The sequence below is a fragment of the Gracilinanus agilis genome, chromosome 4, assembly GCF_016433145.1.
Source record: "Gracilinanus agilis isolate LMUSP501 chromosome 4, AgileGrace, whole genome shotgun sequence".
Lineage (NCBI taxonomy): Eukaryota > Metazoa > Chordata > Mammalia > Didelphimorphia > Didelphidae > Gracilinanus > Gracilinanus agilis.
This window is the reverse complement of record NC_058133.1, coordinates 515,456,137-515,483,235: the sequence shown is the minus strand read 5'-3', so window position 1 is coordinate 515,483,235 and position 27,099 is coordinate 515,456,137. Positions and strand designations below refer to the sequence as shown.

At 41.4% G+C, this 27,099-nt stretch overlaps 1 protein-coding gene across 1 annotated transcript in view; it reads right to left on the bottom strand.

Moving 5' to 3' along the window:
- IQCA1 (IQ motif containing with AAA domain 1) overlaps positions 1-27,099 on the bottom strand; it is a 266,158-nt gene that overhangs the window by 122,454 nt on the left and 116,605 nt on the right. Inside the window, exon 10 of the mRNA XM_044675690.1 lies at positions 6,523-6,607. Coding sequence (XP_044531625.1) covers positions 6,523-6,607 — 85 coding nt within the window. The remainder of the gene's footprint in view (positions 1-6,522; positions 6,608-27,099) is intronic.

Sequence of the window (27,099 nt, the reverse complement as noted above, 5' to 3'; positions counted from 1 at the left end):
TTTCACACAATAGTTTGCAGAAGATTAAATATAAAAGAATAATAGCAGGGGAAGGGAACCAGTATTTATTAAGTACCCATTATGTGCCATTCACTGTTCTAAGTGCCATATTTCATTTAATGGCAGAATAATGACCTATTGTCAGGCTGCTTTTAACTAAACTCCATTCAAAAGGAGGAGAGGAATGAGGTGAACATCAATGGTGCTTGCAATAACAGCTCAAATCACTTTGGTGGCTTATTACTTACTAATCTACAGGACAGCTGAGTGTGCCCTCACGTGGCTCCCCAATAAGAGGAGTCCTGGGAGCTGTAATAGGACACAGCCTCCAGAAGAATTTGCAGAAGTATCCTCTCTTAGAAATGTGAGAGGTGCATGGAGTTGTATGTAAGTGCTGCCCATGGAGGTCATCTACATGGGTCTGTCCAGATGTGGTCACATAGAGGCCAGAATAGATACAACTCTAGTTGCTCTTCCCCCAAATATTTCTCCAATGAAGACTTTGATTCTTGTCAGAAAGGGAAACTGGAGGTTGGGGCCAGCAGCTAAGCGCTCTGTTCTCCTCAGAAATAGTGGGTACTAGTCTAGGATTATATTCACCTACTCTCTTAAATATTGTTAGTTAAGGGGGAAATAATTTTGAGGTTCAAGCTGATTGCTATGCCTTAATGGATGAGTGACTCAAAGTATATAATGAAGACTTAGCTTTATCTACCACATGCCAATTCCACAGTGAATATACATAGTAAAAAGCAAATAAACACACTTATCCTGGCCAATAACAGATAGAATTCAATCAAAGTATCCATAGGAGAAAATTACCAAGCTAATTTTGTGGTTGTTATTTAGTTGTTTCAGTCATGTTTGACTCTTTGTGATCCTTTTTGCAGTTTTCTTAGTAAAAATAGTGGAGTGCTTTGCCATTTCCTTCTCCAGTTCCTTTTTTAGATGAGGAAACTGAGCAAAACAGATTAAAATGACTTGCCCAAGGTCACACAGCTAGTAAGTGTCTGAGGCCAGACTTGAATTTAGGAAGATGTCTTCCTGACTACATGTACAGCACTCTATCCACTGAACTAGAAAGCTGTCCTTATCAGACAATACACAAAGTAAAAGAGCTCTCCCATTGGGAGAAAGATAACAGTATGACCATGCAAAAGAGTCTCAGATCTTACTCAAAGGGAAATTCTCTGAAGTCTCTAATAAGCTGATGATAGGGACTTGGTGGAGGAGGTTTGCTCTTCCAGTTCCTCTACACAATGGTTTCTTCCCAGAAACTTTTTGTCTCTTCAGACCTGAAGAGAATCTAGAACCTAATCTTCTCCTGAACCTAGAAGACCATGATGCCTCCTCTCTCCAGGGTTCATCAATTCTGCTCTTCATACAGCTGTGGAGCATTGAGTAATCCATCTCCAACAATGAAGAGAATTTTCTGCAAAGAGCCCTTTGAGCCAAGTTTTTATGGAAAGTACATTATAGCTAGTAGAGCTACAGACCGGGAAAGTCCCCCAAGGAGGAGAAATCTCACCAACTTGAGAAATTCATCAAATTTCAGTCACAAGATAGGAATGTTAACCACAAGGTCAACCTTTGGGCAAACAGAACCCAGTTCCTCAGGACCCAGGGCTGTTGTGCCATAAAAGATTGCAGTATGGTTGGAAAATATCTATTGCTAAAAAGCCTTTGAAACTGGAGAGACCATATTTTTAGTAATTTTTTTTTTGTGGGGCAAAGAATTGGAAACTGAGGAAGGTTCATCATCTTGGGAATGGCTGAACAAATTGTAGTATGTGATTGTGATGGAATAGTATTGTGCTATTAGAAATGATGAGAAGGATGACTTTTAAAAACCTAGAAGCACCTCCTTGAACTGATGCAGGGAGACGTGAGCAGAGCTAGAACACTGCACGTGTTCATCAATATTATATCCTGAACAACTGGAAATGACTTAGCTATTTTTAGCAATGCAGTGATCTAAGACAATCCCAAGCCGTTATAATGAAAGATGCTACCCCCCCTCCAGAGAAAGAATTTATGGAGTTTGAATGCAGACGAAAATATACTAGATTTCACTTTCTTCATTTTTTGGTTTGAGATCTCTTCCACAAAATGACTGATGTGGAAAACTATTTTACATTATTGCACGTGTAAAATCAATATCCGATTGCTTGCAATCTTGGGGAAGGGAAGCCTGTCTTTGAAGGATAAAAAGGAGACTTTATAATCCCCCTCACCCATTCCTAATTTGGGGGAGTCTAAATGGGCTTCTTTTCTGAAAAAAGTCTTAGAGGAAAAACACAACAGAAATAGAGAAGTAGCACCTGGTCCAGTCCAATCTGATCTCGGCCAAACCAGTTTAGTCCAGTCTAATCCAATCTAGGCCAGTCTGGTCTAATCCAGTTCAATTCTAATCCAGGACAGTCCAGTTCAATCTGGCCCAATTCAGTCTGATCTGGTGTGGTTCTGTCTTGTTCAGCCCAATTCAGTCCAATGCAACAAACAGGGATTAACCCTACCAAAGCAAGGCACCCCATCAGCTGGGCAGAGAAAGGTTTAAGAAGACACAAATCCTTGATCTCAAGGAACTGACATTTTGCTCTTGGGGAGGGTAAGATACACTAGAGAAATAAAATCCAAAATGGGGTCTGGAAAGGGAGTGAAGCAGACCAATAAGAAAGCTAGAAGAAAGAGCCAAGACTTTTAGCTGAGGGATCAGAGAAGGTGATGTTTGAACTAAATTCTGAGGTTTGAGAAGGATTCTGAAAGGCGGCTCCGTGTGCTGGTGGGAGTGAGAAACAGGGGTGGGAGAGGCAGTCACGACAAGGCCACAAAACCCAAATTATATCCAGATGATTGTAATTGGGCCTGTTATCCCATCACGAACTAACTTTACCTCTCAGGTGGGATTAAAAAAATGATAGAGGGCTAGTCATAATAGAAATAACAAAAAGCATTTAGATAGTGCTTTAAGGTTTACAAAGAGCTTTTTCAAACATGTTATTCCTTTAGCCTCACAATGCTGGGAAGTCGGTGCTATTTTTATCCCCATTTTCTAGATGAGAAAACTGAGGCAGACAGAAGTGACTCACCCAGGATCACACGGCTAGCAAGAGGCTGAGATTGGGTTTGAGCTCTGTTCTTCCTGACTACAGGCTGGCACTCTGGCCACAGTGGCATCCCCAGCTGATGATGCTCAGGTCAGCAGGTTGGGAAATGAAGAGCCCTGACTTTCGGTCCCAGCCTCCTCACTATGGAGCTGGCAGGGAATCGGCTCCTTTGTCTGGGCCTCCCTTCCTAATCTGGGGATTAGAGGGTTTCTTGGGTCTCTTCAAACTCTCTGCTCCGAGTTCATGATCCAGATCAGCAAAGTGTGGCAGTTAAGCTCTCTCCAGCCCAGGAATTCAGCGAAGGAAGGAAAACTCCCCGAGTCCTGGAAAGGCGCTGCACTGCAAGGTCCAGCCTTTGGGCGAGGGGTTTTTGCTTGTTTGTTTTTAAAGCCTTGAGTTGTGTGTCTCATCTTGGCAGACCTAACTTTGTGCATGGACCCCAAGAGAAAAAGAGGGGGATTACCTGCTGGGGCCGCCCCCTGCCAGCTCTAACAGCCAACAAAGGCCTCTTGACTTCAGCACATGTTTCTGATTTAAACTGTGTGTGTGTGTGTGTGTGTGTGTGTGTGTGTGTGTGTGTGTGTGTGTGTGTGTGTGTGTCTTTTACTAGGGATGCTCTCAGCCACCCAATTCCATTTTGGAAAGAATTTAGACAAAGTTTAACTGCACTGAATTCACCTGGAAATATTCTGAGAAGGGCTACTCTTTGCCATCGTGCCATGAGCCGGCTGGGGAGCGCCACTGCCTTGTGCTAGGGCTCATCTCGGAGGGGCTTCTCCTGAGAGACTCTACCGAGCATCCTCTGCCTGCCAAGAATCAATCTGCCCGGGCTTTTACATTTGAGCTTGGGGTTCCAGTTTTCTCTAGGAAGCCAAGACAATACTGGCAAACGGGGGCCAGCAGTAGTCTAGCTGTGGCCCTTCTGTGGGGCTTTGGATCTATCCTACGATGAGGGAAACATTGATTTATTAGGAAATGACAAACCAAAGCCTGCTTTGCCTGGTATGATGAGCATTAAGCTGATCCAGCTCCAAGGACTCCTCGGCTTGCCAATAGAAATATATCCACGAAGGGCCCGAGGAAGAGACTCTATTTTGCTCATGGTGAGCACGTAGGAAATATCTGTGGGGCGAAGGGCTTCGCTCCGTCCTCTGGAATTGAGCCCAGGTGGCCCGCAGAGCTCACAGCCAGTATTCCTGGAATGCTCCTCCGCATATTCAGATGGACAGAAGACAACAGAAAGACGTCGCAACTCCAGGTCATCCCCAAAGCTTCCCATACATCATTTGGGGGGCTGGAGGAGCTGGTGGGCCTCAGAGTTCCTTTCGCGGAGGCTGGCCAGTCTATGCCGACCCTACTCTCAGGAGCAGGGATCGAGGGGCTCCGTCTTCACAAGGAATGAAAAAAAATCGTTCTTGTACTTTTCCGTTACTGCCCAAACGACTCAGACTCCTTCGAGCACCGTCGGAGAGACTTGTTGTTTCATTGCAAACAACAGCCCAGAGGACAGTAAGAAATCGATTGAAGTTACATAAATAACAAGGCAAGAACAAGATGGCTCAGGGCGACGGTTCCCAGCCTGTGCACCCCGAACTCCTCAAGGACCAGAGAGTTATTGCCAGGGATTAGGAAATCCATACATGCCCCAAGCACCGTCCCTGCGCTATTCATTTAGCTTTCGCTAGACACGCAGGAGACTGATTCAGGGAGAGTAAATAAGCAGACTGTGTCTTCTGTGAACCGGAGAGATAAAATATGTCTGCTATACAAATACACGTGTATATGGTGTGGACCTACACCACACACACACACACACACACACACACACACACACACACACACACGAGAAGAAAATAGCCCTGCTCCAGCATCTTTGCCAAAAAGGGTCCCCAAAAGTTGGATATGACTGAAAAAGGCTGAACAATATAATACACACATACACACGTACACTTGGGTTCACACATATATATCGCTGAAGGTACAAGAGCGCTTACAACAGTAACATCTCCTCTTGGTACTGCACATTAAGGTTTGCAAAGATATTTTACAGATTTTATCTCATAAGCCTGGAAACTAGACATTGCATGAATTCTTATCTTCATTTACGGACAAGGAAACCTCCCCCTCGGTGTGTCTCTAATACACTTGAATGTTCTTGTGCTTAGTGAAATACAAGTTAATAGGAAAATGTTACTAAATTCATATATAACAGAGGCTTCTCTCACTGCCTACAGGGCAGGCAGGTTACATTTTACCCTCCCACAGGATTCTCCAATCCCCTTAAGAGAGTTGGGGAGGGGGGGGTCTAGTCTCTGACGTTGACTCTAGACTCCACCAATGGTCTTCCCCAATTTTTCCAGTCAATGGATATGAAAAGCATGCTAAACACAACTGCAATCTTATCAGCTAGAATGGTTCCAACTCTAAATCTTGAACTCTAGACATCCCTTCTCTGATTAGAACCTCCTGACATCCCACCATCCTACTTCCTCACTCCTAAGCCCATTCCTGCACAAACACAGCGAGAGATGGCTCTGGTTTGTTTTTAGTAGACTCAATGATAGCTTCATGAGAGAAAAATCTCAGAGAACTTTTCTGAAGATACGGATATCTCCCTAATGTTAAATACTCTCATGGGGTCGCCATGCCAAAGGGCAAACTAAGAAAAAGGAGCATATTAAGTAATATTTAGTGAGTCCACCAACTGTCCCAGTATAGGTGAGAATATCTAATCCCACCCCCCCCCAAACACCATCAACAAACCCCACGAGCTTTATGTAATTTTCTAGGGAAAATGAACATCGAGTTATTGCATTTCTTCTAAAAGAAAAATAAAGAACGAGATTGAATTGATCTTAAAAAGTTTTATCAAGGGGCAGCTGGGTAGCTCAGTGGATGGAGAGTCAGGCCTAGAGACAGGAGGTCCTGGGTTCAAATCCAGCCTCAGACATTTCCCGGCTGTGTGACCCAGGGCAAGTCATTTGACCCCCATTGCCTACACAGAAGTTAAGGGTTTAAAATAAAAATTAAAAAAAAAGTTTTATCAATTTTGTTTTTTTAATCATCTTCATTTCCAATTACATCCCTTCCTGCTACCCTACCCATAGAGCCATCTGTTGCAATAAATAAAAAAGACAGGGGGAAAAATCAGTTCAACAAAGCTAACACAATGGCTGACGTTGCTGGTCTACATCCATTGCCCCCTGCCTCTGGCCAAGAGGAAAGGGACAGTATATATCCTCAGTTTGAATTAAAATCACATCTAAAAGATAAACTCTAGTGAACCTTGAGAGAGGATTGGAACGTAAAGAAATATTAATTATAATGTCTATGTTGGTAACTTTTCAAGCTGGCTTGTTTTGAACTTGAAAGAAAAAACCCTCCTTCATTCATTTCCATTTTTCTGTTAACATACCTGTTGTGGGGTCTTTTCAGAAAAAATAAGCGCGGAACCCCCGTCTTCTTCTGTGGGGTATTCGGGAAAGAAGCCGGTCATATTCCTAAAGGGAGGAAATAGCACATTTAAAGATTCAGAATATCCCCACCGAGGCCAACCCTAATTCACTTCTGCATTGTTGACTCTACCATATTTGTTTAAATGACTGGTGATCACAAGCCTTATTTTCACTTTATATCAGCAGGCTGAAAATGAGGTCTCTAATGGGAAAAGTAATTGGATATAAACAAGGCCAGGTTTCCTCTCTTTCACAGTACTGACAGGCTCTGCCTCTGCTTTGAGAAAGTCTCCTTTAAATGAAAATAGGCTTCCTCCCCTTTTCAATATAAAGTGACTTTGTGTTTGACATTCAGAATAAAAACGGAAGCACAAATCACTTTAATTTGTTTAATGCGAGGACACATAATGGATAAACACAGGTTTGGGAAACTAAACAGAAGGCAGAAGTAATTCCAAGGACAAACTCAGGAGTACCCCTCTCCGTGCAAACACACTCTGAACAGACTGAAGTTGTCCCGAGGACCCAGCACACGGACAAAACCCCTTAACGTTGTATGTTATGGGCTAAATTGTCCCCGGGCCGGGCCTCAGATGTTTATACTTTTCATAATCATGTCAGTTTTGCATTGAAAAGGGGGTTTCAAATGCCACATGGAGAAATTTCAAGGAGCTCATAGTGTGACATTTTGAAGGGCGAACCATGAGTACTAGGGAGCCTGCATCTAAAAGGGAAACAGCGATGGAATTGGACTGAAATCGGTGGGGACAGCTCAGCTGAGTAATTTCAGATCTCAAACTGTATTTGTTCATCTGTGTGGAAACCAGTGAGTAACGGAGCTTGGAGACATGTTCTCATAGTAATAATGGCCAGCACTTATAGAGCTATTTAACATTTTAAAGACTGTACAAATACTTCATTTTATCCTTGGTAACTGCCTTGGGAGGTAGGTACTATTATTTTCTCCATTTTACAGATGAGAAAACCAAGGCAGATGGCAGATAAGTGACTTGCCTGGGGTCATATAGATAGGAAGCTGCATTTGAACTCAGGTCTTCTGGACTTCTGGACCACCAACGTGCTGTATTTGGCTTCTGATACTGTTGATGGCTACTAAACCTTATCTTGACCCACGTTAGATCGATAATGCTACTATATCCTAGATTCTAAATGTAATTCATTTACCCAGAAAAACGAGAAGATATGTGTATGTGTGTGCATGTATGTGTGTACTACAGTACAATCATGGCAGTTCCTTTTATTTTTATTTCAATCGATCCCATCCCTGCTTATCAATTCCCCAGAAGATACATCAGTTTCATCATCCATCTCTTCCAAGGCTTTGAAATTTCGGCCAATGAAAATAAGTGGGGGCAGACAGGTAGCACAATGGATAGAGTGCCAGACCTATAGTCAGGAGGACCTGAGTTCAAATCTGGCCTCAACCATCGCCTTAACTACATGACCCCGGGCAAGTCACTTACCCCTGATTGTCTAGTGCTTGCTGCTCTTCTGTCATAGAAGTGATAACAGACCAGAAGGTAAAGGTTTTGTAAAAAAAGAAGAGAAAAGGAGGAGAATAAGTCCCAGGTCCCCAAGAGAGGGAGGCCAGATGGTGGACTGAAACATTCAACTCCCCCAAAGGGTGTTCTCTGATACATGGGGTGTAGCTTTCAATGGTCTTCCCAGTATTTCCCATCCAAGGAGAATTTATTTCTGCAGTCGCTCTTCTGGCTAGGAAAGGGTGTTCTCAGGCTCATGATTTCATCCGTGTCAGTGTGGCAGAGTGAGAAAAGTACTGCCATTGACTCAAACGACCTGGCTCTGGCCCCTGTTAGCTATGTGATCTTGGGGCAACCTCCTAGACTCCCCGAGGGGCCCTGTTTCCTCGTCTGTAAAATAAGGGCAATTATAGCCATTCACTACCTACTTCACCAGGGTGCTGTGAGGGGTGACTTGTAAGCTATAAAGTGTTACATATGTGGGAGCTGTCACTGGTGCCAATGATTAGCCTTTCCTTGAAATTGAATCAACTCTGCTCTTAAGGAGCTGAAAAGAAGAGTTTTCCGAGTGAATTGAGGGGTAGAAGATTGCATGAGGGAATGTGATAAGCGGGTCAAACATTGCTGGTTTGGAGGGGGGCTGAGGGAGGGGATTTAAAGGATTCTTTTTCAAGATAAAGACCAATGGCGCTGTCCTGACAGAACAGTGATTCATAAAGCCACCAACAAAGCACAGTATTCCCAGGAACAGTCTCTCCTTGGGAATATTCAGTGCTAATAAGTCTGGTCATGACTTACTCGCCACCAATAAGAACAATGGGGTCATTTTTTTAAACACCAGAAGGACCAGGGTGTCAACTGATGCAAAAATAAATTTAAAAAATAGACATTTGAAACTTGAAAAGGCTTAGGAACGATTATTCCATACTAGATGACTTTTTCTCTTTTTGTTATCATATTTCTTTAACATCTAAACACCTTTCAAATAACAAAAGAAATAAAACATGTGGTCCGAACTATAAGGACCACATGGGCCAAATGACACATGCGTAAATACTTTATGCTTTTGCTCTAAATAAGAGGAAATGCTCCTATATTTATTTCTATGGGGATATTCCTTTGTTCATATTAATCTTTTCATGTTGGAGCACCAGTAGAGTTCATCAAACATTTATAAAGCTTTGCAAAAATATATTTAGAGAGGAAAATACAATTTTATCTTTGTGTTTATTTTCCATTATTTTGTTGTTTTCAGTTGTTTCAGTCATGACTGACTCTTCGTGACCCCACTGAGGATTTTCTTGGCAAAGATACTAGAGTGGTTTGCCATATCCTTCTCCAGATCACTTTACAGAAGAGGAAACTGAGGCAAGCAAGGTTCAATGACTTGCCACGAGTCACAGAGACAGTGTCTGAGGCTGGATTTGAACTTAGGTCTTCCTGACTCCAGGCCGGGACTCTATCCACTGTACCACTAGCTGCTCCAATGAAGCAATACTGATATTATGAAAGCAAGTGGCTCTGATTGATGTTATATCAAATTATATGGGGCCACTTAATTGCCCCTCTACTCTTTCACTAATTTGTTTTTCATCTTTTTCAAGGCTTATAATTTGGTCGTAATAATAATATGACTTTCTTTGCATCCTTACAGAAAAAAAGGTCCAAATAGATTCTCTAATTAGCAGATTTATTTTATTTTTCATATTCCCATATTCATCATGTTGTTAAAGATATCACTTATACAAGAAAGAAAAGTCATGAAGGATAAAATGAAAAATGGCACACTTCAATTTGCATTCTGAATCCATCAGTTCCTTCTATGGTGGCGGATAGCCTTCTGTGTCATGAATTTCTTGGAGTTGACCTTGTATTGCTAATAATAGTTAAGTTATTCAGAGTTGATCATTGCCAATTATTGTTGGAACTGTGTATAATATTCTCCCATTTCTGCTTTTTTCACTTTGTTTCCCATCCTATAGTTCTTTCCTGGTTTTCTTTTTATGATTGTTCTGTTTGTCCTTCCTTATAGCACAGTAGCATTCCATGACAATCATATACAACAGCTTGTTCAGGCTTTCCCCTAATTGGTGGAGATTTCTCCAGTTTTCAATTGTTTGTCACCACAAAAAGAATTATTACAAATATCTTTGCACAAGGAGGCTCCTATTGTTGAACTTTTGGGGATAGATCCCTAGTAGTGGTATTGGTGGTTCAAAGGGTATAAATGGTTTTATGACCTTTGGGGCATATTTCCAAATTGTACTTCAGAATAGTTATATTAGTTCACAGCTCCACCAATAGTGTATTAGTGTCCCAGTTTTCCCACATTCCCTCCAACAAGCCAGTCTAATAAATATGAGGTGGTTTTAATTTGCATTTATCTAATTAATAGTGATTTGGAGCATTTTTTCATGTGAGTGAAGAGAGTCTTAGTTTCTTCATCTGAGAACTTCCTGTTCATATAAAATATTATAATTTACCAACTGGGAAACTACTTATATTCTCATAAATTTTACTCAGTTCTCCATAAATTTGAGAAATGAGACCTTTATCAGAGATACTTGCTATAAAATGCCCCCCGCCTCCACAGTTTGTTGTTTCCCTTTTAATCTTGGTTGCATTTGTTTTGTGTTCATACTCTTTTTAATTTAGTGTGGTCAAATTGATATGTTTCATATCTTGCAATGTTCTCTATGTCCTGTTTGGTCACATATTTTTCTTTATCCATAGACCTGACAGGTACCCTATTTTGTGCTCCTTTTATTTGTTCATGCCAGCAGTGATTCCCAAAGTGGGCACTACCGCCCACTGGTGGTTGCTGCAGCAATCCAGGAGAGCGGTGATGGCCACACTTTTTTGGTATTACATTCTATTCTGAGTTCAATAAATAGTTTCATAATTTCCAGGGGGCGCTAAGTAATATTTTTCTGGAAAGGGGGCAGTAGGCCAAAAAAGTTTGGGAACCACTGGTTTATGGCATCACCTTTTATTTCTAGATTCATTTTGACTTCATCGTGGTGTATGATGCGAGATGCAGGTTCGTGCCTAGTTTCTGCCATACTGTTTTCTAGTTTTCTTAGCAGTTGTCAAATACTGAATTCTGGGGAACAGATTATTTTTAACTAACAAGAAATATCCTATCCAATTAATTCAATGGTGAACTTTCAAATGGGAATTTGATGGTATCAATGCTACAACTGTAAAACCCAAGAGAAAGACCATTTCTCATCTGATTCCAGTGATGATGAGCCTATTAATAAAACTTCTTCCATAGCTGATGATCTAAAAGCAATGTGGTCCCTGTCAGATCCAAGATCAAGGAAAAAAGAGATGAAGACTCATGATGTCTGAAAGGTTAGGAGGGTCTTTACTTAAAGGACTGTTGCTTCTCAAGCAATGCCAGGATGTTCACAACAGTTAAATATGATTAGTCTTTAATATCTCCCTACGGCGTATTCTGCAGACCATGCCATGACAAAGGTCCCATTTTCTTCTTTACAAATTTTACTTAGTGAGCTTAGAAACATTCACAAATGTACAAATCCCAAAGGCTAGTGAGTAATAGGTGATGCTAAGTGCTCTGCTACATTAGAAGAATTAGAAAAACTCATTGATCTTATTTGTACTCGTGACATTATCTATGGAAGAAACATATCCCTGAAAAGTATGTGGAATAGCTTCTGGTGGTGTCTTTAGTTCAATAAAACTCTGCCATATAGTTGACACCTAGATATAATGAGGTATTGCTTCAACCTGAAAACGGAAAGGAAGCTAAATCTACCTCCACACACATTTTGTCTAGTATCCTCACTGAAGGACCCTTTTATTGAAAACTCTTAGAAGACATTCATTCCTGCTGCCTTGCAAAGAATGTTGTAAATGTCTTCAATATGCCTCAAACAAGTCAGACAAATTTGCCCTGAAATTTTGGTTGGCAGGACATGCCAAAGGCAAATACTTGCTCAACAGATTCCTCTACTTGAGAAAAGATGATACAAGAAGCAAAGATACCAGTGTGCCCTTGAATGTAGTGTCAGAGCTTAGGAAACTCCAATTGGACAAAGACTACAGTGTAATCTCTGGTGGTTATTTGACATTTCTTGTTCTTTCCTTGACACTCACAGAGCATGTGTGGAATGTAATTGGGACTATTTGTCAGAACCATGGAGAACTTCCAGACATAAGAGACACACGGGTCATTGTGTGGAGCTCCGGTTCTGAAATCTACCCAGAGGAAGCCTCCAGGGACAACTGATGAGGTCCAAGTTCATAACTGTCATGAGTGACCTCCCCTTTTCCAGATGCCAGAGAACAGCTTGCAACAAAAGCTGGACTCTTTCCTCTTCTACAACAAAATAAGGTGGAGAGAGATGCTTCTGACTGCAACAAGGTGGGACTCGGGGAAAGTAGCAAGTGAAAATGTTCTAGATACAGCAGAGAGATATAAAAAAAAATATTAGATGTTGAGAAGGCACTCTAAAGGGGAGGAGTTTATTGGAGATTGTCTGAGAGAACAATCAAAAGTTACACAACAACACAAATGCTTCTCCAGCCACAACGTACCACATCTGAGTCCCTCTAGTGTTAGAAAAGGCTCACAGATGGATGCTTCATTTGCAAAAAGCCCATTTGCTGCAAATGTATAATAAAAATGGGGCAAAAAGTGATTCTTAAATACATGATTAAAGGGAAATATATTTGAAGACACATATTCTGTGCTTAAATACTCAGTTATAAACAGAGAGCATAATTTTACTTTGAAAAAAAGAGTTTCATTCCACCATCTCTATGCTCTTTGCCTTAAGCAGTTTGCTTCTTTGAATGATTCTGTCCTTCAAGGTCTTTAGGCAGCAATAATGTGTTTGACCCATTTCTTCTCAGTCAGCAAGGTGTTGCAGAGAAGAGAACAAGGCTGGACTTGGATTCAGATAGACCTGAGTTCAAAGACAGCCCCATCATTCACTTTCTTACTCCTTCCCTTTTGTTGGTCCCCTTAGACCTCAGCTAAGGCTGCTTCTACTTCCTCCTACAATTGGGGATTTACTTTCCCTCAGCTTCAGAACTACCCAGGGGAGGGGGAGAGAACTCACCTGAACACTGTTCCAATATCTTTTCCTTCAAACCTCGTACCACCACACATGCTGGGACTCTACCCCATTTTCCCTTTGGCTCCTTGAGTTGACTGAAGCCACTTTTCACCCTTTTTTGTAGCAGATATAAGAGTAGGTGCTTAAAATTTATTAAATAACTGACTAGCCAGGGTCTCTGTAGCCTTGGGCTGCCTCAGAGAGAATGAACCATAAGAGATGAAGATCTCTCTCTTCTCCACATATGGCTGGGCAGAACCAACAAATGCCTCATAGGGTAGAAAGCAGACAGGGGAAGCAGTCCCTGTAGCAAGAGGAGATAATACTTGTTTAGGTCCCAGAAACAATCCTATGGGTTGGTTTGTGCATCTCTTCCAGAAGCATGAAGGCTGTCCAAGAGGGAGCTAAGTGAAGTTTTTAAGGACGAACACCTTCTAGTGTTACTTAGTAATTCTTTGACTCAGTTGAGGTTCTCACTTTCTTGTCCTGTGGATTCAGTTATGATTTCTCTCCATCTCGTGCAGAATCTCTTTGGCTGGGGATGGTAGTGGTGAGAGTTTGTCAGGAATGGGGAAAATATCTATCTACTGCCTTGTTGATGATGAGACCCAGAAGCTTCCAGGCAATTCTCTAAGACTAAATTTCAAAGAACACGAAGATCTGAATTTGTAGAGGGAGTCTCCTCACTTGTGAATTCCCTCTACCAATAATCTCATAGGACCAGTCTCTGTCTCTAGGGAAGCCCTTTTTCTTAGTGTGCATTGGCAAATGGGGGTAGGGGTGGGAAGGGGATGCTCCAGGCTTAAAGATGGGATTTCTTGGTTACTCTTTGCAAAATGACACAGTCTATAAATTCTGTGGAAGAAGGAGGTTCAAGCCGGAAGGGGGTGGCACTGACTTCAAAGCTTCAAAGATTTGTCTCATTGTAACTGAGCTTCAACAGAAGGCAGGGGCCATATCAGAGCACAACTGAGTACACCTGCCTTGCTTATCCCTGGGTGGCCAGAAGGTGAGCCCAGGGAGGCTGGAGATCTCTCTGTCCAGGTCAGGAATAAGGCACCAGTGCCTAAAGGCATGGCCATTTCTTTCTTTTTTTTTTTAAACCCTCACCTTCCATCTTGGAGTCAATACTGTGTATTGGCTCCAAGGCAGAAGAGTGGTAAGGGCTAGGCAATGGGGGAGTCAAGTGACTTGCCCAGGGTCACACAACTGGGAAGTGTCTGAGGCCAGATTTGAATCTAGGACCTCTCATCTCTAGACCTGGCTCTCAATCCACTGAGCTACCCAGCTGCCCCCAGGCATGGCCATTTCTTGGCAGCTCAGTTAGGGCAGGACAGAGGGACAGTAAAGAAAATTCTAGTCCCATAGGAACAGAAATAAAGTTCATTATATGAGTAAGGGTTATTAGGAGAGACAACTGGGAATTGTGGTGGGGGTGTTTGTCAGGTCTGGAGAAAATGCCTTTTTAAAAAAATGTATCATTTAAAAATAAGATAGATATCACATATATAAATAAATATAAGATATAATAAAAATAACTATTTAAAAAGAACTTCCTTGCCCCCAGATCAGAAAGAGAGAAGGTGCTATTGCAGCAGGCTGAGAGAAGCCTGAGCTGGGATTCTGGAACATGAGACAGAATGGATGACTTTGATATTGACTCTTATCCCTGAACCAACTTGGTAAAGTCACAATCTCTCTGGAGCTCAGAACCAGTTCCCTGCCTTAGGGTTAAAAGCCTTCAGAGGATGGAGGGGCTTCTAATCAGAGACTGGTGACTAGAAAACATCCCTTGAATTCCCTTAGTGGTTCTGGCTGGCTCAGAGCGCTGGGGCATGGCGGCACTGATTGCGAATGATGGTGCACTCGGGGATTGTGAGGGGATTAGCTGAGGACCTCAAATTACTTGCTCTCAGGAAAACTGCTCTTTCAATTAAAAGTGGAAACAAAACTATCTGGTTTGTATTTGACTTTAAATCACTGGAGTCTGTCCATCCCATCTCCCACCCTGACAACCTCATTCATCCCCGAATCTCACCCTTCTACAGGTTCCATGCCAAGACCATTCTGTATGTGCCACCATGCTTTTAATGTGGCTCTGTTACCAGGTTGGCTCCAAGCCCCCATGCCCTCATTTCCATTAGAGGCCCACTGTCCCACCCCCTCCTCCACAGCCTTGGCATTGTGCTAACTCCCAAGCAACTTGCTTTCAAATTTCTAATCACACACATCCCAGGACACCCCCGAATGGAATCTCATCCCCTTTTGCTCCCCCTTTCTTGTTTCTGGGACATAGGAAAGAGATACTGCACAGTCACTCAAAGGAGATTGGCTTAGTAATTTCCTTAGGGAAAAAACCAAGTAAATGAAGGCAGTTATGCCTACAGGAAGTGTTTCTGCATTTCCACCCACAACTTCCAGAGCCTTCTTTTGGAAATTGCTTAGTACTTGGGGTCCATTGGTCATAACAAAAGATAGAGTTCTAGGCCTGGAATGAGGAAGACCTGAGTTCAGATCCAGCCTCAGACATGTACTAGCTCTGTGATTAAGTCACTTACTCAGTTTCCTTAACTATAAAATAGTGGCATAGTTTTTTGTGAGAATCAAACGAGATATCGGTAGAAGTCCTTAGTTTAGGACCTGACACATAGTAGATCAGTGCTGGCTATCGTCATCATAACTGATACTTTTATTTACTTTTCTGAATACATATTTTCCCCCAATGTGTGACAGTAAACACCTTGAGATCTGTGAGTATTTCACTTTGTCTTTTTATCCCCGGGTCCTATTATTGGTGCATGACACAAAGAATAAAGGTTTGTTGAATGAATGACTGAATGAATATTTCCCAAGAGCAGTCCTCAAACACTCTATGTCTGGCTCTCTACCAGACTCTGAGGATATAAATCTAATATATTTATAGCATACAGCATATAACTGGATGGGCGGCCCATGCCTTGGCCATAGTCAGTTAGTCCACCTATCAAACTCAACATGAATCTTAGCTGTATATTGTAGCTGGACAGTGAAGTGAGCTCTAAAGGTGAACTATAAGCCAGAAGCAAGGCTCTAGGATGAGGTCGTAGGGGCACAAAAATCAAAATACAAAAGAAAAAGCTTAAATTTTATTGGGAATGCTCCAGAGCACTTCAAAGACCCCCAACTATTGTCTGCTGCCAAGGCTCAAGTTTTTCTCAAACATCAACATTTTGCAGTGATGTTCCATAGCTGTGAGCCACAAGAACAAGAATTACAAGTGGCCAGGAAGGCACTAGAAAGCTTCATATCAGGTGCAAAATGGATGTGGAATGTTAGGCATGATGAATGTCAACCAAGGAGTGACATGAGGCATCATTGAGAACATATATGACCAGAAAGGGAGGTGGCCAATAAAAGCCAAAGTAAGTAGGGAAAGGGTGTACAGACATAGACTAAATAAATCTTGTCCTGATCCCCTCAAAATATTAAAAGTCCCAGTGGAAGTCTGCCTCCGGTCCTCACTGGTACATTTATGACAGGAGATGACCGATAGTCTTCAATCAAGGTCTTTCCCAGTGCCTCAGAAGAGCATGGAGGAAAGGGGGGACACTAAATCCTAAGTCTATGCCCATGGAGCCAAGTCTACAGAGCTAGAAAGTGTTCAAGACCAGGCTATCAAAAGCCTATGCCAACACCAGCACCAAAATATTTTTAGCAGTTCTTTTTGTATTGACAAAGAATTGGAAACTGAGGGATTATCCATCACTCGGGGACTGGATAAACGAGTTGTGGTATATGGTTGTAATGGAATACTATTGTGCCATAATGAACAATGAACAGGATGAATTCAGAAAAACCTGGAAAAACATATACGAAGTGACCAGAACCAGGAGAAAAATATATATAGTAAAAGAAAATTCTATAATGATCAACTGTGAAGGACTAAACTGTTATCAGCAAAGCAAGTCTCTAAGATAACCACAAAGGATCATGAAGACAATGCTCTCTCCAGCAAAAGAAAGAACTATTAGAATCTGAGTGCAGATCAAAAAAATGCCATTTTCCACTATGTATCCTTCATGAGATTTCTATTGTATGTGTGATATATGTCTTCTATCATGGAATGAGCAATATGGAAATTTGTATTACCTGAAATTGTGGGTATAACCTATATCAGACTATTCAGTGCTGCAGGGAGCAGGGGAGGATAGGAAGGGAGGAAATCTGGATTTTAAAATGTCAAAAAACAATCATCAAAAATTGTTTCTACCTGTGTGACCTTGGGCAAGTCACTTGACCCCCATTGTCCACCCTTCCCACTCTTCCACCTATGAGACAATACACAGAAGTTAAGGGTTTAAAAAATTTTTTTTAAATTGTTTCTACATGTAACTGAAAAAAGCCTTTGTCAGCTTTTTGAGGACAAAGACTAGCCAAGCATCAGAATCTTATTCCTAGAAGGTTGGCTATTTATTGAGCTATTGTTTGTCCACAGAGAGCAAGGAAACAGAAAAAAAAACATATTCTGTGGTTATCTTTTGTTGACTGTCAAAAAGCATTTGATTTGGAAGTATAAAATGCCATCTTGAAGACTTCCTGCTTATAAGATGTCTTCCACAGATGTATCAATCACACCAGAGTCCTTTAAAGATATGAGTAATAAATCTGATTATTAATAGCAGTTGCTGTATAAAACCCAATGTTCATCCAAGGTGTTCCTCAGTGGTTATGGAAGAGGTCCAGCACAGAATCCAAATGGAAAGGGGATTCCCTATAGATGAAGTTCTATAGATGCTCTTGTGGCATTACGTCAGCTACATAAAGCCCCAGAACAGTGCAGTTTCCTAAATGAGATCTGTAGACGTTTGAAAGAGTTTCGACTAGCTATCCACATAGGAAAAACCAAGCGGATGAAGAATTTCAATCGTCCAGAAAATGCTCTGCAGTCGGACAGATAACCCATAGAGCTTTTCTCCCAGTCCATTTATCATGGACAGATGCTACAAAGAAACAGTGAGCTCAGCTTAGAATTGGGCAAGAGGAGGAGAGAAGGAGGCTGAATTGCCTTTGGGAAATTATGCACAACTTCTAAAGGCCAGTTGAAATTAAAATTCTCTGGAGTCTGTATATTAATTCACAATTATTGATCAAATACTGAAAGTGGGTTGAAAAGACACATAATCACATGGCCTGGCTAATCCGAGGTCACTGCTCACCTCACATCTTCTTCACCGCTGCTGCTTCCTTGCCAAGAAACAGCATGCGAGCTGCTCCACTAGGCTAGTCCTCAGACCTAGAGATTTGCTGCTTCCTTGATCCCCAGTTTATATCCCCAGTGATATCACTTCTTCTGGGTCTCTCTGGTTGAAGAGAATGACCTCATTCTGGGTCAGAGGCTCGTCTTCTGGACACCAGCAATCACACGGGACAAGAGGCAAGTGTCTTCCAGGAAAGTCGGCAAAGGACAAATGTTCATCGAGCACCTTCTATGCCAGGCACTGTGCTACATGCTGGGGATACAGATGATGCCTTCAAAGTATTTGTGTATCTAGTTATTTATTCGCCATGCTAATGGGAGAGTAAATGATTAGGTACATACAAGATTGGGGAAGGAGATGGAAGGCAGTCTTGGAGGGAATAGTACAAGCAGATGGGCAAAATGCGGCAAAAAACTGGCAAAAATGGGCCAGCCACCTAGTGAGGATGAGGGATAACCAATGGACAAGCCTACGTGTTCCTCTGGGATCCGTGCAAAGGAACAAGTCAAGGGAACATGATGAAACCTGCCACCATGTTAGTTGAACCCTGTGGAGGATTCATGGGAAGCATGGACAAGAGCCATCCACAATGGGCAGGCTGCACACAAGATGCATTTTGATAACAGATTGGAGCATCTGACTAGAACTGTACAAGGTGTAAAGGTGCCACTGGGCTACAATCTTCACCAGACGATGGAGTACATAGAGTGAGAAAATCACAGATCCAGTGTATTATTTTATCCTCACTATAAAGAAGTTGCTGAGCCAGGATTCAAACCCACCTTTGCTGCCTCCACCTCTCTCATAATAATGGCTTCCATGTATGCATTTCTCCTTTTATTTATTTATTTGTTTACTCATTCATTCATTCATTCATTTATTGATTGATTTGTTTTATTCATTCATTCATTCGTTTGTTTGTTTGTTTGTTTATTTGTTTATTCATTCATTCATTCATTTTTTTTAAAATCCCTTAACTTTTGTGTATTGGCTCCTAGGTGGAAGAGTGGTAAGGCTGGGCAATGGGGGTCAAGTGACTTGCCCAGGGTCACACAGCTAGGAAATGTCTGAGGCCAGATTTGAACCTAGGACGTCCTGTCTCTAGGCCTGACTCTCAATCCACTGAGCTACCCAGCTGCCCCCCATTTCTCCTTTTAAAGACTTTCCTCTTACTACCCACAGACATCCAGCTTTCTCCCTACCCTCCCCATTACCCAGATGATAAAGGTAAAAGTTCCTACAGGCATTCAAGGACTATTCTTTCCCTTTTTTTATGTACCCAGAGCTGACCATGGCTCTGGGCCCAGGGTAAGTGCTTAAAAAGGTCTATGGACTTGCCCCCATCCAGGCTAGTTTACAGAAGAGCAACGTGGCCTCAATCGAGCAACAAGCATTTATTAAGTACCAACTATGGACCGAGCACTGGAAAGACAAAGACAAAAGGGAAGCAGGCTGCCCTTGAGGAGTTTCCATTCTAACAGGGGAGGCAAGAGCACACATCGGAGTACATATAGGAAATCCAAACAAGGAACCCAAGTGGAGCTTGGGAGGGGCTATTCTAGCAGCTGAGCGCCAGGGGTGGGCGTGGGTAGTGGATGATGGGCACCAGAAGGAGGGTGGTGCTGGGGCTGAACTTGGAGAATCAAAATTCCCGGATTCCAGGCTTAGTTATTGGAGAAGGCGTGAGAATTGCTCCGGAGAAAGCCCTTGGAAAACAGGAACTCTGGCCGTGGCCTCATCACCGGCAGGCTGCTTTTGCATGCAGCATTTATGGGGATGGGGCAGGGGATGAAGATGTCATTTGGTCCACGGTGTCTCTAAATCTGTCTAATAGCATTATAATGTGGTTCTACTGTATTAAAAGTTCATGCAATTTAAGTGGGGTTTAAACTACCAATAATCCTGGCATCCTTCAGTAATGATCTCCCCACCCCGCCTGCTTGTTATCGGCACTGTTTTCCTCACTTTAGAATTAAATATTTTATACTCCGGCTCTTTTTATGAATCCGGCTTCACAAAATCATTCCCCAGCATACGCAGAGACAATCAAACGCTTTACAATTCCCTTAAGCAAAATCCCTAATTTCCTCTCTTAAACCATCCGAATCCCTGAGTACCCTTTTGAGACTTCAGGAAAATGCATACGGCAGCCTCCTTGAGTTAATTAGTTTCTTCCCCCCTCACCCCCCCTCCAAACTATTAGTTTCTTACTATCTGCTTTGGAAAACTAACATTTACCTAATTCTTTTTCAGACCTCCTCTTATCCTAAAGCCACCAAGATCATCTCCATCCATCCTGTGGACATTTCCCAGATCCTCTGTGTCCCCCTCTTAAAGGAGCCCCCCCCATCTTTGCAGCCAGGGCTTATTCAAAAAATCTTATTTTGATTTTTTCTTCGCTAAGAGACTAATGGATATTTCCAAACAATTAACATTTTCTTGTCATCAGCTGTTTTTGTTGTTGTTTTTTAAGCCGGGCTAATGCTACAATTTCTCCTTCTTTTCTCTTAAAGATTCTAATTAAATGTTATCTTTATTCTTCTTCATTGCTTTCAGGGGGAAAAAAAAGATAAACTCTTTATATTAAGGCAATTTAAGGTTTCTTGGATTCAACCACATTTTGTATCCTTTTCAACTTTTTTTTTTTTCTTCCAGGGTGAGTTGTCATCTCTTTTCTGTCTCCTGCAGCTGGCTTCCTATGGTTCATTTTCCTTTGTCCTTCGGCTGCTATATCTAGATTTGGCCCCAAATATTCAGCCTCAGGTGGGTTTTTTGAGTTAGAATGTATAGAATTCTCAAAAAAACCTTCGCCAAGAAAGGATACTTTAAAGTATATTCTTATCCCTTTTTTATGCCTTCTTGCTCTGTCATAAGTTTGCCTTTTTTGCCCCTGGTTTAAGAAAAAGGCTTTGAGTGGCTCTGCAGAAAGGCCGTTTTTTCTCGGTAATTGAGTCCATAATCATTTTTATCTGTTAAAAAATGAAATTAAAAAGTCCTCCGGGCACGCAGCTTTTCTCTTCCTGTTCCTTCAGTGGGCAGTTGTGTGGTGCCCAAGTCAAATCCATTTCCACCGTTTTTCCATCTGTATCTTCCTCCTGCTCTGTCAAAGAACAATCGAGCCTCTACCTTGAGTAATCGCTTGGTAGAAAGCTGTACTGTGTATTTTAAAATGAGCTTCAATGAAAAATGAGCCTTAAACATAAGCAGACATGGAAATCGTCCTGGACTTACTCTATTTGTGTTATGATTAACCAGATTCATTTGTAATCTCTAGGTAGTGCTGTAGAGGGCAGAGTTGGCAAGTTGGTACTCGATCCTTATTTTCCCCCTCCCAATAGAAAAGGAGAAGGGCCAAATCGCCTATGCCTGCTCACAGGAATGGCTCAGAGGTTGGACTTTCTCCTCTGATTGAAAGCTGCCTCCGTTCCTGCCCACCTCAGGTGGAGACAGCCAAGCCATAGTGTTCAAAAAGAGATCCAGAGAGCTAGAGAGCAAATAGATAATAAGCGAATGCTTGATTTTCAGCCAAAACCATTTCTTGAATGCACAAAGATTCTTTACTCTCCTGCTTTTAAAGATGCAGATTCATAATACTGGTTATGAATCAAATGCTTAGGAGTCTCCAGGTTACAGAAGAAATGATTCTTCTAACCATTGGCCAGTCTAGCTTCTCTGTCCTCTCTTCTTTCTGTATAAATAAATTCCAGTTAGCTACTGTGTACAGCAGTGATTCCCAAAGTGGGCGCCACCGCCCCCTGGTGGGTGCTTCAGTGATCCAGAGGAAGCAGTGATGGCCACGGGGGCATTTATCTTTCCTGTTAATTGCTATTGTAATTACTATTTTAAAACATTAATTTCCAGGGGGCTAAGTAATATTTTTCCTGGAAAGGGGGCGGCAGGCCAAAAAAGTCTGGGAACCGCTGGTGTACATCATCCTTTTACCATTCTAGAAAGAAAAGAATAGGTGGTGGACAGTGTTTTGGGCTACACATTAGTGCTTATAAGAAGCAAAACAAGGTCAGTGAAAAAAGGACTTCGAGCAAAGTAAGGAGATGAATCAGAAACAGAAGCCATCTAGGGCTGAGGGCAAAGGCAGCAAGGGAGGAGGGTGAGAGAGAAAGAAAGAAACCGTTAGTAGCTTTTCCCACAGTTCTGAAGAGGGGAATCATTTGTCAAAGTTAGTCTGAAGTCTTTCCAATCCTGGAGGGCAGGCAGGCTGCCCCTGAGGCTAGCCTGTCTGCTCTATCTCTAGATCTGGACCACACACTGTTGGGCATCCTCAGGGACCATCATGGTGCTGCTGGCTCAGCTCCCCTCACACAGCTTCCCCAATCCATCTTTTCCACACTCTAGCTGCTGTCCTGCTCTGACCCAGCAGCTACTTTTAGATCTCTAGTGATAAGACCTGGATGTTTAGTTTCATGATGAGCGTTGAGTACATCGAACTACAAATCCCCCAAATGCCCAGCTAGCCCTTGAACCTTTCTTCTTTTGCCTACAAAGTGAGCCAGCTCCTTTTAAGATGAACATGACTTATATGAAATCCATGGCCTACCAACAAAGCCATGAGCTTATATGCATTGGGCTTAGTCTCTGGATTTTTCTCTCTATAATCTCTTTGGCTGATGTACCTACCCAGGGTTTTCCCTGGAGACCTCAAAACAGAGCTCATTTTTATGTTGCCACCAAAATGAACAAAAACAAAAGTAAAACTCAACTCAAAAGTAAACACTCAAGTTAACAAAACAAAGAGGGTAAGACAGAATTTACTTAAATCCCACAAACTATGCAAAGCAGCACTAGAATCCATGAACAATCAAGATGGCTCTTTTAGCTTTTCTGATGGTTCTCTGCTTCCTCTCAGGACCTCTAAAATTCTCTAGACTTATAAGACAAAGTGGGGATCTAGAAAGAGGGAAGAACTTAAGGTTTCAAGAGGGTCAAGTAATTCTCTTCTCTGTCCAGAGATCTATGTTCATTTCCAAGTTTGTTGTAGTGCCCTTGGTGAAGACTCCCCCCTCCTCAGCAAACAGAAAGCACTCAGAATGAAGAGAGATGTACAAGTTAGAAAACTCATAATTCCACTTGACATCTGGGTTTGCTTCTCCAACATTATGGCTCCCTCAGGTCCTAGTTTTAGCTGGACCATTGGATTTTTCCAAGAAATCCTCTGCTTAGAAAGGGGGCTTGATTCAAGGACTCTTCCCATGGCTGCTATCACTCCATTCTTGCTGGTTCACAAGTACTTGTCTTCCTCCCTCACCCAGATCATCCTTACCACTCTTCTGCTGCCTTAGTCCATTACCATATTATGTGATTCTTAGGAGAGCTTCACAAATGCAGATTTCCTTCTCTGGAACTCGGGCCATGTCTGGGAATAACCCCTCTATCTTCTCTTCATTTCTTTTTAGTTCTGTAGTCTCTAAAGTCTCTCTCTCTATGGATATATCTCACTTTTTTATCATCTAAAATTCCCCTGTAACCTACCCACTCCAAGATTGTAAATACCTAATGGGAAAAAAGGAAAAAGAGGAAGAAGAGAAAAAATCACAAGCAAAACTCGTGAATACACTGAAGATCTGACAGCAATATTCCACACTGGTGGATCTCCCACCAAAGAAGCAGTAGGAGTTATTTTCTCATGTCTCTTCTTTAGGCCACGTGTATTTTTCATAATTTTTCAACATTTAATTTTTTTACTTTTTGAGCGTAAGGTTGTTCATTCCATTCATATTTTTGTAGTCATGTTTAGCATTTTCTGGATTCTGTTTACTTCATACTTCATCACTTCATGTAAATATTTCTAGGCTTCTCTGTATTCATTATATTCATTGCTTTCTATAGCACAGAGATATTTCGTTACATTCACATACCATAATTTGTTTAGCTACTTCATGATCAGTAGACATCTTCTTTTTTCCAATTCTCTGCTAACATAAAAAGTGCTATGATAACAATGTTAGTATATATAAGGACTTTCTTACCAATAGGGCAAATGCCAACTTAGTAGAATCTCTGGATCAAAAGGTATGGATATTTCTCCTATTTTATTTGCATAATTAAAATTGTTTTACAAATAGTTGAATTCGATCTCCACTCCACCAACAATGCATTAGTGGGTCTATCTTTCTACATCATTCTCATCTTTTGTCATCTTTCCCAATTTCATGGGTATTAGATTAAACCTCTGGGGTTTTTTGCTTTGCTTTCTTCTTTTTGTTAGTAATTTTGAGAAACCTTTTATTTGGTTATCAGTAGCTAGCAATTCCTCTCTTGAGAATTGTTTGTTCATATGCTTGACCATTTATCTATTAGGAATATATCTTTTTAAAGGCCAGATGCAAAGGTGTAGTTTAGGTTTATAAGCTACCTTATGAACCCGCAATCATGAATCGTTCTTCATAAAAACAGTACCTTTCAAGTTAGAATCACAAGGGAGCATGGTACCCTGTTAAAACATTGTTAATGTGAATCTATACTCTGATAAAAAAATTCAAGAGAAGGACTCACTCATTATGTGGAAGATTCTAGAATCCTTGGTTTGCATTCCATTTTCTTCCTTCATTCCCTCATTTAACAAATGTTATTAAATTCCTGCAATGTGCCAGGGCCAGGGAAGATACGAAGTTAAATAAGTAATCATATGCCTTTTGGCCAGATGTTAAATAGTCCAGTTAGCTGAGAGAAGTACAAAATGTAAGAAGGAATATTGTGAAATAAGTAAGGAAAAATAGGTTGATGTCACATTGCAGAGCACTGAACTCTAGGTTTAGGAGAATGGACTTCTTAATTTAGGTATTGAGAAGACTTCTGGGCACAGGGGTGGCATAACTGGGGCTACAATCCAGGAAGACTTTGATGCTGCAGAGAAGGAGGCCTTTGAAAGAAAGGGCATTTTAGAACATTCAGAATGAATCGTATCTCCATTTTACTTTCAGTATTTCCTTGTTCAAGTGGGGCTGGCCTAGATGGGGTCTGTAGTCCCTTACCATTTGGAGATTATGGAACTTTAAGAAGAAGATTTACTATTGCTTAAGAGTCTAAAGATCAGTATTTCTGCTTTCCTATTCTGAAAAAAATACTATATAGATGTATAAATACATAAATATGTGTGAGTGTGTGTGTGTGTGTAATATTAAATGAATCACAATGGCTTTATTTGACAAAGAAAAGATCAAATAATGGAGAAATGTCTCTTCTGGTCCCCAATCTATCATAAAGAGAAACCAAATTTTTTAAAATATCCTTTTCTCACAATCTCACAATCTCACAATTTCACAAACACAGGGTGTTGTATCAGTAGTCAGCCCGGGGGTTAAAGCAGGCACACTTATGCACTGTTGGTGGAGCTGTGAACTGATCAGTCATTATGAAAAGTAATTTGGAACTATGTCCCTAAGTCACTAAACTGTGCCTAGCCTTCGACCTAGCTATACTACTACTGGTTCTATATCTCGAAAGAGATCAAAGAGAGGAGATGTAGCAAAATTGGGACATTAATGCATTGCTGGTGGAGTTGTGAACTGATCCAACCATTCTGGATGGCAATTTGGAACTATGCCCAAAGAGCGCTAAAAGAATGCCTGCCCTTTGATCCAGCCATACCATTTCTGGGTTTATACCCAAAGAGATCATAATGAAAAAGACTTGTACAAAAAAATTTGTATAGCTGTGCTCTTTGTGGTGACAAAAAATTGGAAAATGAGGGGATGCCCTTCTATTGGGGAAGAGCTGAACAAATTGTGGTATCTGTTGGTGATGAAATACTATTGTGCTGAAAGGAATAATGAACTGGAGGAATTCCATGTGAACTGGAATGACCTCCAGGAACTGATGCAGAGTGAAAGGAGCAGAACCAGGAGAACATTTTATACAATAATAATTAATGCTGAAAAGCTTTAGAATTCTGGAAAGAACACAATGCTAGAGGATCAAAGATGAAGCATTTACCCTTTTTAATAGACAAAGTGATGGACTCGAAATATATATAGAATGAGAGATACATTTTCAGATAGAGCAAAAGGCATTTGTTTTGCTGAACTTAAAATTTCCTTTTTCCCTTCCCCTTTCCCTTTTCTTTTTCCTTCCCCTTTCCCTTTCCTTTTTCCCTTTCCTTTTTCCTTTCCTTTCCTTTCCTTTCCTTTCCTTTCCTTTCCTTTCCTTTCCTTTCCTTTCCTTTCCTTTCCTTTCCTTTCCTTTCCTTTCCTTTCCTTTCCTTTCCTTTCCTTTCCTTTCCTTTCCTTTTCTTTCCTTTCCTTTCCTTTCCTTTCCTTCTTTCTTCCTTACCATGGGTGGTGAGTGGGAAGAAAAGAAAATAAATGCTTGTTAATTAAAAATATAATGGAAAATGGAAAGCCTGATTGGAGCCAAGATTGTAATTAAAATGTAGTTGTTCAACTTTTTATGCACATGTTGTTCTAACAACAGCTGAGGGGCCAGGGTGGGATGAAGAAATACATCCTGAAGTGAGGAAGGATTCATTCTTTATGGAGATAGATGCTAGAGAACTTTTTACAGAATCAGAGGGCTTTCAGCAATCTGCCTAAGGGACTTGGATTTTTTTTTCCTTTTCTTGTTTTTAGGAAACTGTAGGAGGGGAAAGAAAGAAGATGCAAAATGTGTCCAATGACATGAGAAGCACAGCTGTGGGAAAATGACCCAGTGAGTACCCAGAGCCAGAAGAAAATCAGAATCAGCTAGCTAGAGAA